At 35.1% G+C, this 12,401-nt stretch overlaps 1 protein-coding gene across 4 annotated transcripts in view; it reads left to right on the forward strand.

Annotated features, from left to right (window-relative positions):
* Positions 1 to 12,401, forward strand: part of FCHSD2 (FCH and double SH3 domains 2) — a 299,879-nt gene that overhangs the window by 111,015 nt on the left and 176,463 nt on the right. For all 4 annotated transcript variants that reach the window (XM_003923427.4, XM_074400964.1, XM_074400966.1 and 1 more), the window contains one exon: positions 10,632 to 10,708. In XM_003923427.4, coding sequence (XP_003923476.1) covers positions 10,632 to 10,708 — 77 coding nt within the window. The remainder of the gene's footprint in view (positions 1 to 10,631; positions 10,709 to 12,401) is intronic.

Consider the following 12,401-nt stretch of genomic DNA (forward strand, 5'->3'; position numbering starts at 1 on the left):
AAAAACAAAATACAAAAATGAGCTGGGTACCGTGGCACACACCTGTAGTCCCAACTACTCTAGGAGCTGAAGTGGGAGGATCAATTGAGCCTGCAAACAGAGCAAGATTCTATGTCAAAATACATACGTACATACATATAATAAACCTCTGTAATTCTTTAGTCAAAACATGGAGCATATCTGTGTTTTTTAGTCAAAACATGGAGCATATCAGTAGATATATATACCACATATAGCTACTGATATATATGGATGGTTACAGGAGAGCAGAAGGGTGTTACTCAGTTGGTACATCATTTAGCATAACACATTAAGATTTTTTTTTTGACTGAAATACTATGTAACTTTAAAAATTTTTTAGTCATAAGGATACACTAATTTAGAGATACAGTTTAGTCACAAATATACAGATTATAATTCTACAAACTAATTCCAGGGAGATTTTTTAAAATTTTTAAATTCTATTTGTTTATTTAATTTTTAAACTTTTAAGTTCAGGAGTACAGGTGCAGCTTTGTTACATAGGTAAACTTGTGTCATGGGGGGTTGTGGTACAGATTATTTCATTACCCAGTTATTAAGCCTAGTACCCATTAGTTATTTTTTCTGATTCTCTCCCTCCTCCCACCCTCCACGCTCTGAAAGACCCCACTGCCTGTTCTCCTCTGTGTGTCCATGTGTTCTCACCATTTAGCTTCTACTTATAGGTGAGAATATGTGGAATTTGGTTTTCTTTTCCTGCATTAGTTTGCTAAAGATAATGGCCTCCAGCTCTATCCATGTTCCTGCAGAAGACATTATCTCATTCTTTTTTGTGGCTGCATAGTATTCCTTGGTGTATATGTACCGCATGGTCTTTATCCAGTCTATTATTGATGGGCATTTAGGTTGATTCCATGTCTTTGCTACTGTGAATAGTGCTTTAATGAAAATACGCATACATGTGTCTTTATAATAGAATGATTTATATGCCTTCGAGTATATACCCGGTAATGGGATTGATGGGTGGAATGGTATATCTGTCTTAGTTCTTTGATGAATCACAGCAATCTTCCACAATGGCTGAACTAATTTACACTCCTACAAACAGTGTGAAAGCATTTCTTTTTCTCCACAGCCTCACCAGCTTCCGTTATTTTTTGACTTTTTGCCATTTGGACTGGTGTTAGATGATATCTCATTATGATTTTGATTTTCATTTCTCTAATGATCAGTGATGTTGAGCTTTTTTTCATTTATTTGTTGACTGCATATATGTCTTTTTTGAAAAGTGTCTATGTCTTTTGCCTATTTCTTCATGGGGTTGGGTTTGTTTTTTTTTTTTCCCTGTAAATTTGTTTAATTTCCTTATAGATGCTGGATATTAGACCTTTGCTGGATGCATAGTTGGTAATTTTTTCCTCCCATTCTGTAAGGTGTCTATTTACTCTACTGATAGTTTCTTTTGATGTGCAGAAGTTCTTAAGTTTAGTTAGATCCCATTTGTTAATGTTAGGTTTTGTTGCAATTGCAACAAAATATATGTTGAACTAGATGTCTCTGACTCTAATTCACCCCCATGTAATTCATTCTCATTTCCCCTTCTTATTTGTAAGTCCCACTCCAACACTGAGCAATTTGGCTTCTACCTTCTGTTATTTGTTTTTATGTTTGTTTAATCCCAGTGTATATGTAGCACATTTCAGAATTTTTAACCTGTGCCCAGTGAGAAAAAACTTTATGAACTAGTGTACGATGTTTATATACCGTTTTTTTTTTTTGTCTTTAGTCATATAGTTTCTAGCTAAAATACTTTTTTCCAAAGTTTTTTGGATCCACTTATAAATGTATTATTTTGCAAAATTATAAAATTTGCCCCCTCATTTCCCATATTCATCTATGATGTTATATTTTGTATTCTATCCTGGGTTTCCCCAAACCACTGGTAGATTTTTAAAAATTTACATATATTAAGAGTAATTCTTTGTCTCTTTTCAAAGTTCTGTGAGTGTTGTCAAAGTTCTGTGGGTTTTGACAAATGTATAGTGTTGCAGATCCACTACTGCAATACTATATATATTAGTTCGCCACCCTTGAAATTGTCTATACTTCCCCTAGTAAGTACTTCCTTCTTCCCCAAACCCCTCAAAATCACTGATCTGTTTTCTCTTTCTGTCAGTTGGTCTTTTCCAGAATATCATATGAATGGAATAATAGTGTTTAACCTTTTCAATTTGACTTCTTTGACTTAACAAAATGTGTTTTAAGATTCACCCAAGTTGTATGAATTAGTAGTCTGTTTCTTTTCATCGCTAAATAGTATTCCATTATAATTATATACCACAGTTTGTTTATCCATTCACCTACTGCGGGACATCTTTATTGCCAAGTTTATGAATAAAGCTGCCAGAAACATTTGTGTTCAGGGTTTTGTGTGAACCTAAGTTTTCAAATCTTTCAAAAGTTGGCTAAATACCTGGAACATGATTGTGGAAGTCTCTGTTCATAAGAAATTTCAAAACTGTCAAAGTAGCCATACTATTTTTCATTTCCACCAACACTGAAGGAGTACTCTGTAACTCTGCCTCACTGGCATTTGTTCCTGTTAATTTTTGGATTTAGCATTCTAATAGGTGTGTAGTGGTACCACATTATTTTAGTTTGCACTTTCGTAATGACAAGTGATGCTGCACTTCTTTTCATATGCTTATTTGCCATTCTTACATCGTCTGTGATGAGGTATCTTTTCAGATCCTTTGCCCATTTAAAAAATGTGTTGGTTTTTTTCTCACTATTGAATTTTAAGAATTCTTTATATGTTTGGACTTCCTTTATCAGATACATGATTTGCAGGTATTTTTTCCTAGTGTGCAGCTTGTCTTTTTATTCTCTTTACAGTGTCTTTCCCAGAAGAAAGAGTTTAATTCTAATAAGGTTCAATTTATCTTTTTTCTTTCATATATCTTAGTTCTGGTGTTGTATGTTAAAACTCTTCACCCCAGGTGAAGGAGATTTTCTTCTCTGTTTGTTTAAATGTTTTTTGGTTTTATGCTTTACAGTTAGGTCTATGAATCATTTTGAGTTAATTTTTGTGTAACTTGTGAAGTATGTGTCATGAATTTGTGTTGTTGTTGTTGTTTATGGTCACTCAGTTGTTCTAGCATCACTTGTTGATTGAGACTAACCTGTCTCCATTGAATTGCCATTGCCTAGTTGTGAAAAATCAGTTTACTCTATTTGTATGGGTCTATTTCTAGGATGTCTCTTCTGTTCCATGGATTTTTCTGTCCATTCTTTTGCCAACATCATGCTGTCTTGATTCCTGCAGCTTTATGGTTTGCCTTGAAGTCAAGTAATGAGAGTGCTCTGACTTTGTTCTTATTTTTCTAAATTTTGGCTATTCTAATACATTTATCTTTCTGGACTGTTGATTGGGATTGCATTGAATGTATGGATCATATTGGGAACAAATGACATCTTAACAATGTGAAGTCTCAAGTCATTAACATGGAATATCTCTCCATCCATTTTGATTCTTTTATTTCTTTCATCAGTATTACGGACTTTTCCACATACAGATCCTGCAAATATTTTGTTGGATTTATACCTAAATACTTCATTAAAAAAAAATTCAAATTCCAGTTGTTCATTGCATGTAGGTAGAGCGATCAACTTTGGAATATTGACATGGTATCATGCAGCTTTGCTAAACTCAGATATTAGTTCCATGCGGTTTTTTGGTAGATTCTTCAGGGTTTCTTACACAGTCAATCATGTCATCTATGAGTAATGATAGCTTTATTTCTTCCTTTCCAATCTGTATGCTTTTTATTTCTTTTTCTTGCCTTATTGTACTGGGTAGGGCTTCCAGTACGATGTTGAAAAGAAGTGTAACAGAGGACATCTTTTCCTTATCTCTATCTTAAAGGAAAAGCATTTGCTCGCCATTAAAAGTACGTTGTTAGTTTTAGGTTTTTTGTGTTGTTTAGCTTTGGTTTCTATTTTTTACTTTTTTTCTTTGTTGAGACATAGTCTCACTATGTTGCTGCAGCTGGAGTGCAGTGGTGCAGTCATGGCTCACTGCAGCCTTGACATCCCGGGCTCAAGTAATCCTACCATTTCATCCTCCTCTCCCTCTCCCGCCATACACACAAGTAGCTAGGACCACAGGTTTGTGCCACCATGCCTTGGAAATTTTTGTTGTTGTTGTTGTTACTATTATTTACAGAGACAGGATCTCCCTGTGTCGCCTAGGCTAGTCTTGAACTCCTGGGCTCAAGTGATCCTCAAGACTCCACCTCCCAAAGTGTTGGGATTACAGGTGTGAGCCACCATGCCCGGCCATTTTTTTGTATATATCCTTTATTAGGAATACAGATTTCCTTCTGCATTTAATTTTTTTAGAATTCTATCATGATGAGCGTTTCTTTATTTTTTTAAGTTCAGGGATACATGTGCAGGTTTGTTACATAGATAAACTCATGTCACAGGGGTTTATTGTGCACATTATTTTGTCACCCAGGTATTAAGCCTAGTACCCATTAGTTATTTTTCCTGATCCTCTCCGCCCTTCTACCCTCCATCCTTCAAAGGCCCCAGTGTCTGTTGTTTTCCTCTGTGTGTTCATGTGTTCTCATAATTTAGCTCCCATTTATAAGTGAAAACATACAGTATTTATTTTTCTCTTCCTCCGTTAGTTTGCTAAGGTTACTAGCCTCCAGCTGCATCCATGCCTCCACAGAGGACACGATCTCATTCTTTTTTATGGCTGCATAGTATTCCTTGGTGTATATGGACCTAATTTTCTTTATCTGCTTTATGCTTGATGGGCATTTAGGTTGATTCCATGTCTTTGCTATTGTAAATGGTGCTGCAGTGAACATATTTTTTAAATTCTATGTTTGTTTTTAAAATCAAATAGGATAAATCATTTGTAATGTCAATAGATAGGCCAGACATGGTGGCCTACACCTTTAAACCCACCACTTTGGGAGGCAGAGTTAGGAGCATTACTTTAGGCCAGGAGTTCAGACCAGACTGGGCAGCATAGTGAGACCCCCATCTCTACAAAAAAATTTTAAAATTTAGCAGGGCACAGTGGCATGCACCCGCAGTCCCAGCTACTCCAGAGGCTGAGAGGCAGGAGGATCACTTGATCCCAGGAGTTCAAGACTGCAGTGAGCTATCTATGATACTGCCACTGCCTTCCAGCCTGGGTGACAGAGCAAAGTCCTGTCTCAATGCAAATAAAATGTCAGTAGATCTTTTTTCTTATATATACTTAATTTAAATAAAACAAATCTTTATTTTTATAAATGGGAAAAGGCTAAAAGATACCTTTAGTGTTTAATATATATAACATGATATTAATATTTCATTTCATCATGAAATTAATGGAAAAGTAAATAAATACTATGTAATTTAAAATAATTTATTGTTTTTTAAAAATCTTACATAATCATATACCACATGGAACAATGAATATTTTAAAACTTTCCTTTAGGATAGGTATGAAGTTCTCTGTTAGCTTTAAAGTGATTTAAGACTATAGTAAAGATAATAATTGCATAATTTGCATTAGTTTGAGAAATATCCAACTTATGCAGTGAACTTGTTTATTGTTAGAAGATCATTTGCATTAACACTGGGAATTTCATGGCAAAATGGTATAGTATATAAAGAATACGGTTTCCAAAAATTTTAAAGAGCCATCTAATGGCAACCTTTAGTAAAATTTAAGTATGAGTTTCTCTATATGCTGAGGGATGAAATGGATACAGAATTACCTGTGACGGAGCCATAGAGCATACTTCTATTCAGCTTGCTGTGATAAATTGGCCAAAGGTTAAGCCATCAGTCCATTTCCTAGTGCCTACTCAACAGTGGCTCTCTTTGTGTTTCTTTGCTTGTTAAAGAAATACAGCAAGTGTTACTGAGAGGTAAAACAAAGCAAGCCTAACATCAGACACTGATGGCTTTTTAAAAAGTTGGAATCGGATGTTATTGCATGTTTCAAAGAGTGTATTGATAGTACATCTTTATGGAAGCCACTGCTGTAGAGTGAACTGAATTGCAAATCAAATCAGCATTATGCATCAGTGATGCTCAGGTAAATATAAATAAATATTATGTCTAGTGGACCAGTTTTAGATAGTAGTGCTGTGGGCTTGGAGAGTGATTTGAAAAAAATAAAATAAAAAAACGCTTTTAAAAAATTGCAAAACATACGTTTATTTTCCTTAGCAAATTAGGGTGGATTTTATTTTCTAAACCTTTTATTCATCAAATGCAGCTTTAAACATAATGTATAGAGGAAACCAGTTAATTTAAGCATAGAATGCTTTCAGAAACATGCAATATTATTTAGGACCTTTACTATAATGGCTCCAGAGTATATGTGAGCATCCATGCAGATTAGATCTTGAGCAGCTGCATGGAGCACACAGAAGTCGTGATTCTTGCCTCTGTGAACTAACTTGAATCAAGTCTTTCATCGAAAGATCTCATTGTTTGTCTATTTCATGAATCCCTCATCTCATCTCTGAAGGGCTCATTCAAATTAATACAGTTCAGCTTTGTGGTTTAGAGTTCTAGAAATTGCTATTGTAATTTATAATGCACAAAGTTAACAATTTCATATATTTAAAAAAATAGATGAAGTCCACTCTAAAATGACTTCTTTTACAAATACATAGTAACTTTGGATTCTAGCTCATACTTAACTAGTTATGAACTGTATGATTTGAAGTAAAGTATTTATGCTTTTAATGTCCAGTTTCTCTGTGGTGTTAACAAAGCCTAACATAGAGTTAAGAGAAATAAATGTGTGAAACTGCCTAAGTTCATTTGTTCCTGCATAAATTTAGAGCACTGTCATTCTGCCTTCTGTCTTAGTCCTACTCATGAACTGAGGCTCATCTCATATTCTATGTTCTGTGTGATGTGTTCTGTAAACACTTTAACAATTATTAAACTGGAAAACTCACTATCATATCATTTAGATGTAATTTTTTTCCATATCATAAGTTTATTTACACACATATCTGGTATGCCGTATGAGTTCGAGTTTGATCCATTTTCCAGAGAGTACACCTCTTAAACTGCTCTTCATATCTGTTAAATGGGTGAAGTGAAACATCCTTATTTTTAAGCAGTTGGTGTCTTACTATAAAGAAGGATGCAGCAAATCCAGATCCAAAGTACAAACACATCATGGCTAGTAACCACCACTTGTTTTACACTGAAAATGGCAAATTCTTCCCAGGGCCCTCTTTATATTGGCACCTGCGGACCTCAAAGGTTGTGAACCTCCGCTGCTGGAAGCTCTGCAAAAGGCACAGAGACTGAGGACAGAAGAAATGGCACCTCATCAAGACCTTTTTTTCACAGCCTTGTTCGTGATTTGTTAAGAAAAAATACCAGATGATCTTTTCCTCATTTGGGTACTTATATCACATTTTGCCACTTATTTGGCATTAACCCATGCATTGCCTGGCATATTCTGTTGTATACTTGTTATTCTTCTCTACAGATAATGAGTTATTTGAATTCTGAGATTTTTACTTATTTGAACCCTCACAGAAATTAGTGTGTAGGGCTTTCTGGGTATGGAGTAAACTTCTGTTATTTTTAAAAACTGCTTTGGAATATTCTCTCATATTTCTCTTAAAATAGTGAAGATGGTCAAATTTGACTGTAATTTTACTGAGGAATTTATTATATTAAAGCCATTTGGTCATAATCTCAGAAATCTGGTACAGTTTTTTAAAAAATTGAGTACGTGAAAATTAGGAACCAGAGAAGTTTTTTTTTTCAAACACTTCTAACTCAGAATGGCAAAAACATAAGTGGAGATGGGTACTATACATTATAAACAAAATAATGTAGGTGGCATTTATCCATGCAATCAGTGGGTATTATTGACATCAACTAAATACTATAACCTGGAGATATAGTGATTAAAAAAAAAAAAGACAAGATCTATATGTGATGGAGCTTATAGTGAGGAAACACAAATATTTAAACCAGAGAGTAACAGTGTATAAGGATTATGCATAAATAGAGTTATGTGAGAGGACCAGAGGTGAAGATATTTTGCATATAGTGATTAGAAAAGGCCTTTTAGAGAAAGACACAAATAGTAAGACCCAAAGAACGAAGACTTGCCCAGACTGTGGTCTCTGGTTTCTCTCTGAAAGCTATCAGGATTCCTTGGAGAATGAGCTTATTGCAAGTCTGGACCAGGAACTGTAAAACAACAATAACAGCAATAACAACAACAAAGAAACATTCAAAGTCTATTTGGGATTATGATATGGAAGCCAATTTGGAGGGGCTCCGACAGACTACAGATGTGACCATTTGAGCATCAGAAGAAAGCAACTGTAGTTAATTGGAATCATCTATTATTTTTAAATACATGAGTTCATAATGTTACTTTGAAAATTCATTGTTCATCTTTGGACCCAGATATTGGACAATCAAATAGTTATCCTGTCTTCCCTCTAAGAATATTGTATCTCAGTATAACCAAATAGTTTAGGAGGAATAATTCTTTACAGAATTATAGCTAATAAATGCAGAAAGAATATGCTATTACACTTTAAAGAAATGAAATTAAGTACTTAGGCAATGACTTTTTTAATGTATACTTTTGATTGTTTATATTGGGAAATTTAAGTATCAGATTAAAAGGGAGGGGTAAGAATTTAAGTAGGAATAGGAGTGGTTGGAAGATATTTTCACACAATGGGGAACAGTATAACAAGATACAGAGATGAAAAACTACCATACATATTCAGGGAAGACTTAGTATTGGAGCACCCAAAGTACAAGATATGTTCAATGGAACTGTTACTATGTAATTGTATGCGAGTTCTCAGAATGCACAATACTTAGAAATAGGAAAACCAGACTGTCACCAAGGTCAGAAGGAACTCGAGATTCAAGGTAATTTGACAGCAGACCTTACTAGAAAGGTACCATGTATACAATGTAGTGTTGATTTTACTTGAGCAATTTTTGCTTAAACCAGGTAGTTGTTAATAAATGTGATTGTTCTTCATTTCAGAATTGTGTTCTTTTTAGCTACATGTATAGAAATGAGTATCTCAGTGTTAATGATATTTCTATAACCATTACATTAGACCCTGTTATAGTGTTAGGGGACCACTTATGTTCCTATCCAAAAGTAATACATTGGCTGGGTTTGGTCACTCACACCTGTAATCCCAGCACTTTAGGAGGACAAGGCAGGTGGCTCGCTTGAGTCTAGAAGTTGAGCCATGGGCAACATGGCGAAACACTGTCTCTACTTTTTAGTATAGTAAAAAGTAATTTAATTTTTATATAAAAATTAACTGGGCTCAGTGGCATGTGCCTGTAGGCCCAGCTACTCAGGAGGCTGATGTGGGAGGAGTGTTTGAGCCCAGGAAGTTGAGGCTGCAGTGAATCACGATTTTGCCACTGCACTCCAGCCTGGGCATTGGAATGAGGCCTTGTCTCAAACAAACAAGCAAAAAAAAAAAAAAAAAAAACAAAAAAAAAAAACCCAAATCTAATACATTGTATAATTGGAATGAGCAGTTTAAAATCAATTCTTAACAAAATGGTCTTCTCAATTCAAATCTCTATACCTCCCCTGACATCTAGAAACATTCTGTTTTATCCAGATTCATATTGTGTAGATAATAGTAGTGGGCATATTTCTTTGTAAACCAATTTTGTTTTTTTGTTTGAAGTGACTTGTGCCATGGCATCATTTAAAAAGAAAAGACCCTTAAAATCTGTCTGGAGAATTAATAGTATGGAACAGCACCAAAATTTGTTCATTAATTTTACATGCCAGTATATATTTGTCTATTTCAAATTGAATTTGTTTTTCTCTTTCCTGGTAAATGAGAGTTTGGCTGCTGAGGTTTAGAAATGTAGTATATGCTATAGCTGAGAAATAGTGGGAAACAGATGTCAAGCTGTGTGATCAGAGTTCTGTGGCGATGGACAGCTGTGTTCACTGTGACATGCCGGAAGTGGTTTGCTTTTATGGCTAGTCAAATAGTTTGGTGAAGTGAAAGGCTTATCAATGAAGTCTCAACTTTCGCATCCTTATAGTCACCTTTTCCTAAAACTGGAAACAAGAGAGGACTGGACAATAATGAAAAAGTTTGTAGTGTTCTACCATTTATCATTTTTGTTTGTTTGTTTTTGAGACAGAGTCTCGCTCTGTCACCCAGGCTGGAGTGCTGTATGGCCCGATCTCCACTCACTGCAGCCTCTGCCTCTTGTGTTCAAGTGATTCTCCAGCTCCAGCTTCAGGTTCCCAAGTAGCTGAGGCTATAGGTGTATGCTACCACGCCAAGCTAATATTTATATTTTTGGTAGAGACAGCTTCATCATGTTGGCCAGGCTGGTCTCAAACTCCTGATCTCAAGTGATCTGTCTGCCTTGGCCTCCCAAAGTTCTGGGATTATAGGCATGAGCCACCATGTCCAGCCTATCATTGTTTTTTTGTTTGTTTGTTTGTTTTCTTTTTTTTTCTTCTGAATTAAATTTACATTTTGAAAAATGAGATTTTCTAAGTAAAGTATTTTAAGGAAAAGAGCTTCCTTTCTGGCATAATACTTATTTTAGAAAATATATATATATTTTAACAGGGTATCCAGAAGTTGGCTAGTCAATACCTGAAGAGAGATTGGCCTGGAGTAAAAGCTGATGATCGGAATGATTACAGGTAACTTAGTAGTTTTTACCTATTTTCTTTAGAAATGGTTTTATGTAGAGCTATGTCACATATAAATAATGTAACACTCTAGTTTTTAAAAGAATTACTTCTGTCCTCTGCTATGTTTTTGGACATAATTCAAAATTATCAAAATTGTTAATGTTTTATAACATGTAATCTATATAAAATAAATCATTTGCAGGTCTTATATAAGCCAAGATTATATTTTATATAATTAATTATACCCCCAGTTGAAACGTAAAGGAGGAAGGTGACAGTGGAACACAAATTGTTTTCTGAGTGACCTATGATGAAACACATTATTGTGACAATGATGAAACAAGATTGTGTATGTTCTGCCATCTTTCATTGATACTTCTGAAATAAATTCTACATGTGGGAAGATGGGGTTTTTGTGAGACTAGGGGGAAAACGTTCTAAGTAATATATTGTAAGGAAAAGAGCTGCTTTTTAGCACAGTACTTATTTTAGAAATACATATGTGTGTTTGAGTATTTGAATATAAACAAAAGATTTGGACGTGGTTAGTTAATATCCCACATACAAATTGTAATGAAGGTAGTTGAAAATGGAATACAGATGTGTCCTTAGTGACCTACTGATATTTTGAAAGTGTAATTTTGTTTAGAATTTGATTTCTTTTTTGAGGTCAATTTGGAAGTATTGTGTTTTATGCTCAGGAGTTGTTCTTCATATTGAAGGACACAGAAGTCATTAACCTCAGAGCTTGCAGTCTGGTTAGAATTATGACCAATACCCTTGAAACAATAGCAAAGAATCCAGGGTAATTAAGAACTTAGTACTGAAGTGTATGGTTTAGAGTCTGAATACGAAATCAGACTGTTGAATTGTCAGTGATGATTGATTGACATCAGACAATTTCTTAAGAATGTGGTAGTGAAGCTAGAAAACTGAAGGATATATGATAAGAAACCCTAATAGTTTTTTACAGTGGCCTACTGATACCATGGAAGGTGCCATGATGACTATAAATAATAGAAAAGTATAATTGCAATAGAGCATGTTAAGGCAAAACAATAAATAAAAATATTAATAGATTTTCTGCATGCTTGTAATCCTAGCACTTTGGGAGGCCGAGGCAGAAGGATTACTGAGGCCAGTAGTTCAAGACTAGCCTGGGTAGTATAGCAAGACTCCATCTCTACATAAAAATACAAAAATCAGCTGGGTGTGATTGTGTGTGCCTGTAGTCCCAGCTACTCAGGAGGCTAAGGCAGGAGGATCGCTTGAGCCCAGAAGTTCAAGGCTGCAATGACCTATGAATGCACCACTCCCCTCCAGCCTGGATGATGGAATGAGACTGTGTCTCTTTAAAAAAAAAAAAAAAAAAAAAAAAAAACAAAAACCTCACCTGATTTTCTTAAGGATTTTTCTGTATCTTCAAAGTTCAGCTAAGGAGGAAGGGAGGAGAGATGAAATTCCAGGCAAGAGTGGCAAGTAGAACAAAACCTTGAGGTGACAGTGAGCATGGGATGTTCAGTGTTGCTGGTATAAGGAAATCAGCCTAAGAAGATTGCTTTCAGTAAAGAAGGATCCAACTTATAGATAACTAGGTTGGGCATGATGTCTCATGCCTGCAATCCAAGCACTTTGGGAGGCTGAGATGGGAGGATTGCTCGAGGCCAGTAGTTATATTCCAAGTTTTTTAAAAAAAATTCAG

The sequence above is a fragment of the Saimiri boliviensis genome, chromosome 6 (genome assembly GCF_048565385.1).
Source record: "Saimiri boliviensis isolate mSaiBol1 chromosome 6, mSaiBol1.pri, whole genome shotgun sequence".
Classification (NCBI taxonomy): domain Eukaryota; kingdom Metazoa; phylum Chordata; class Mammalia; order Primates; family Cebidae; genus Saimiri; species Saimiri boliviensis.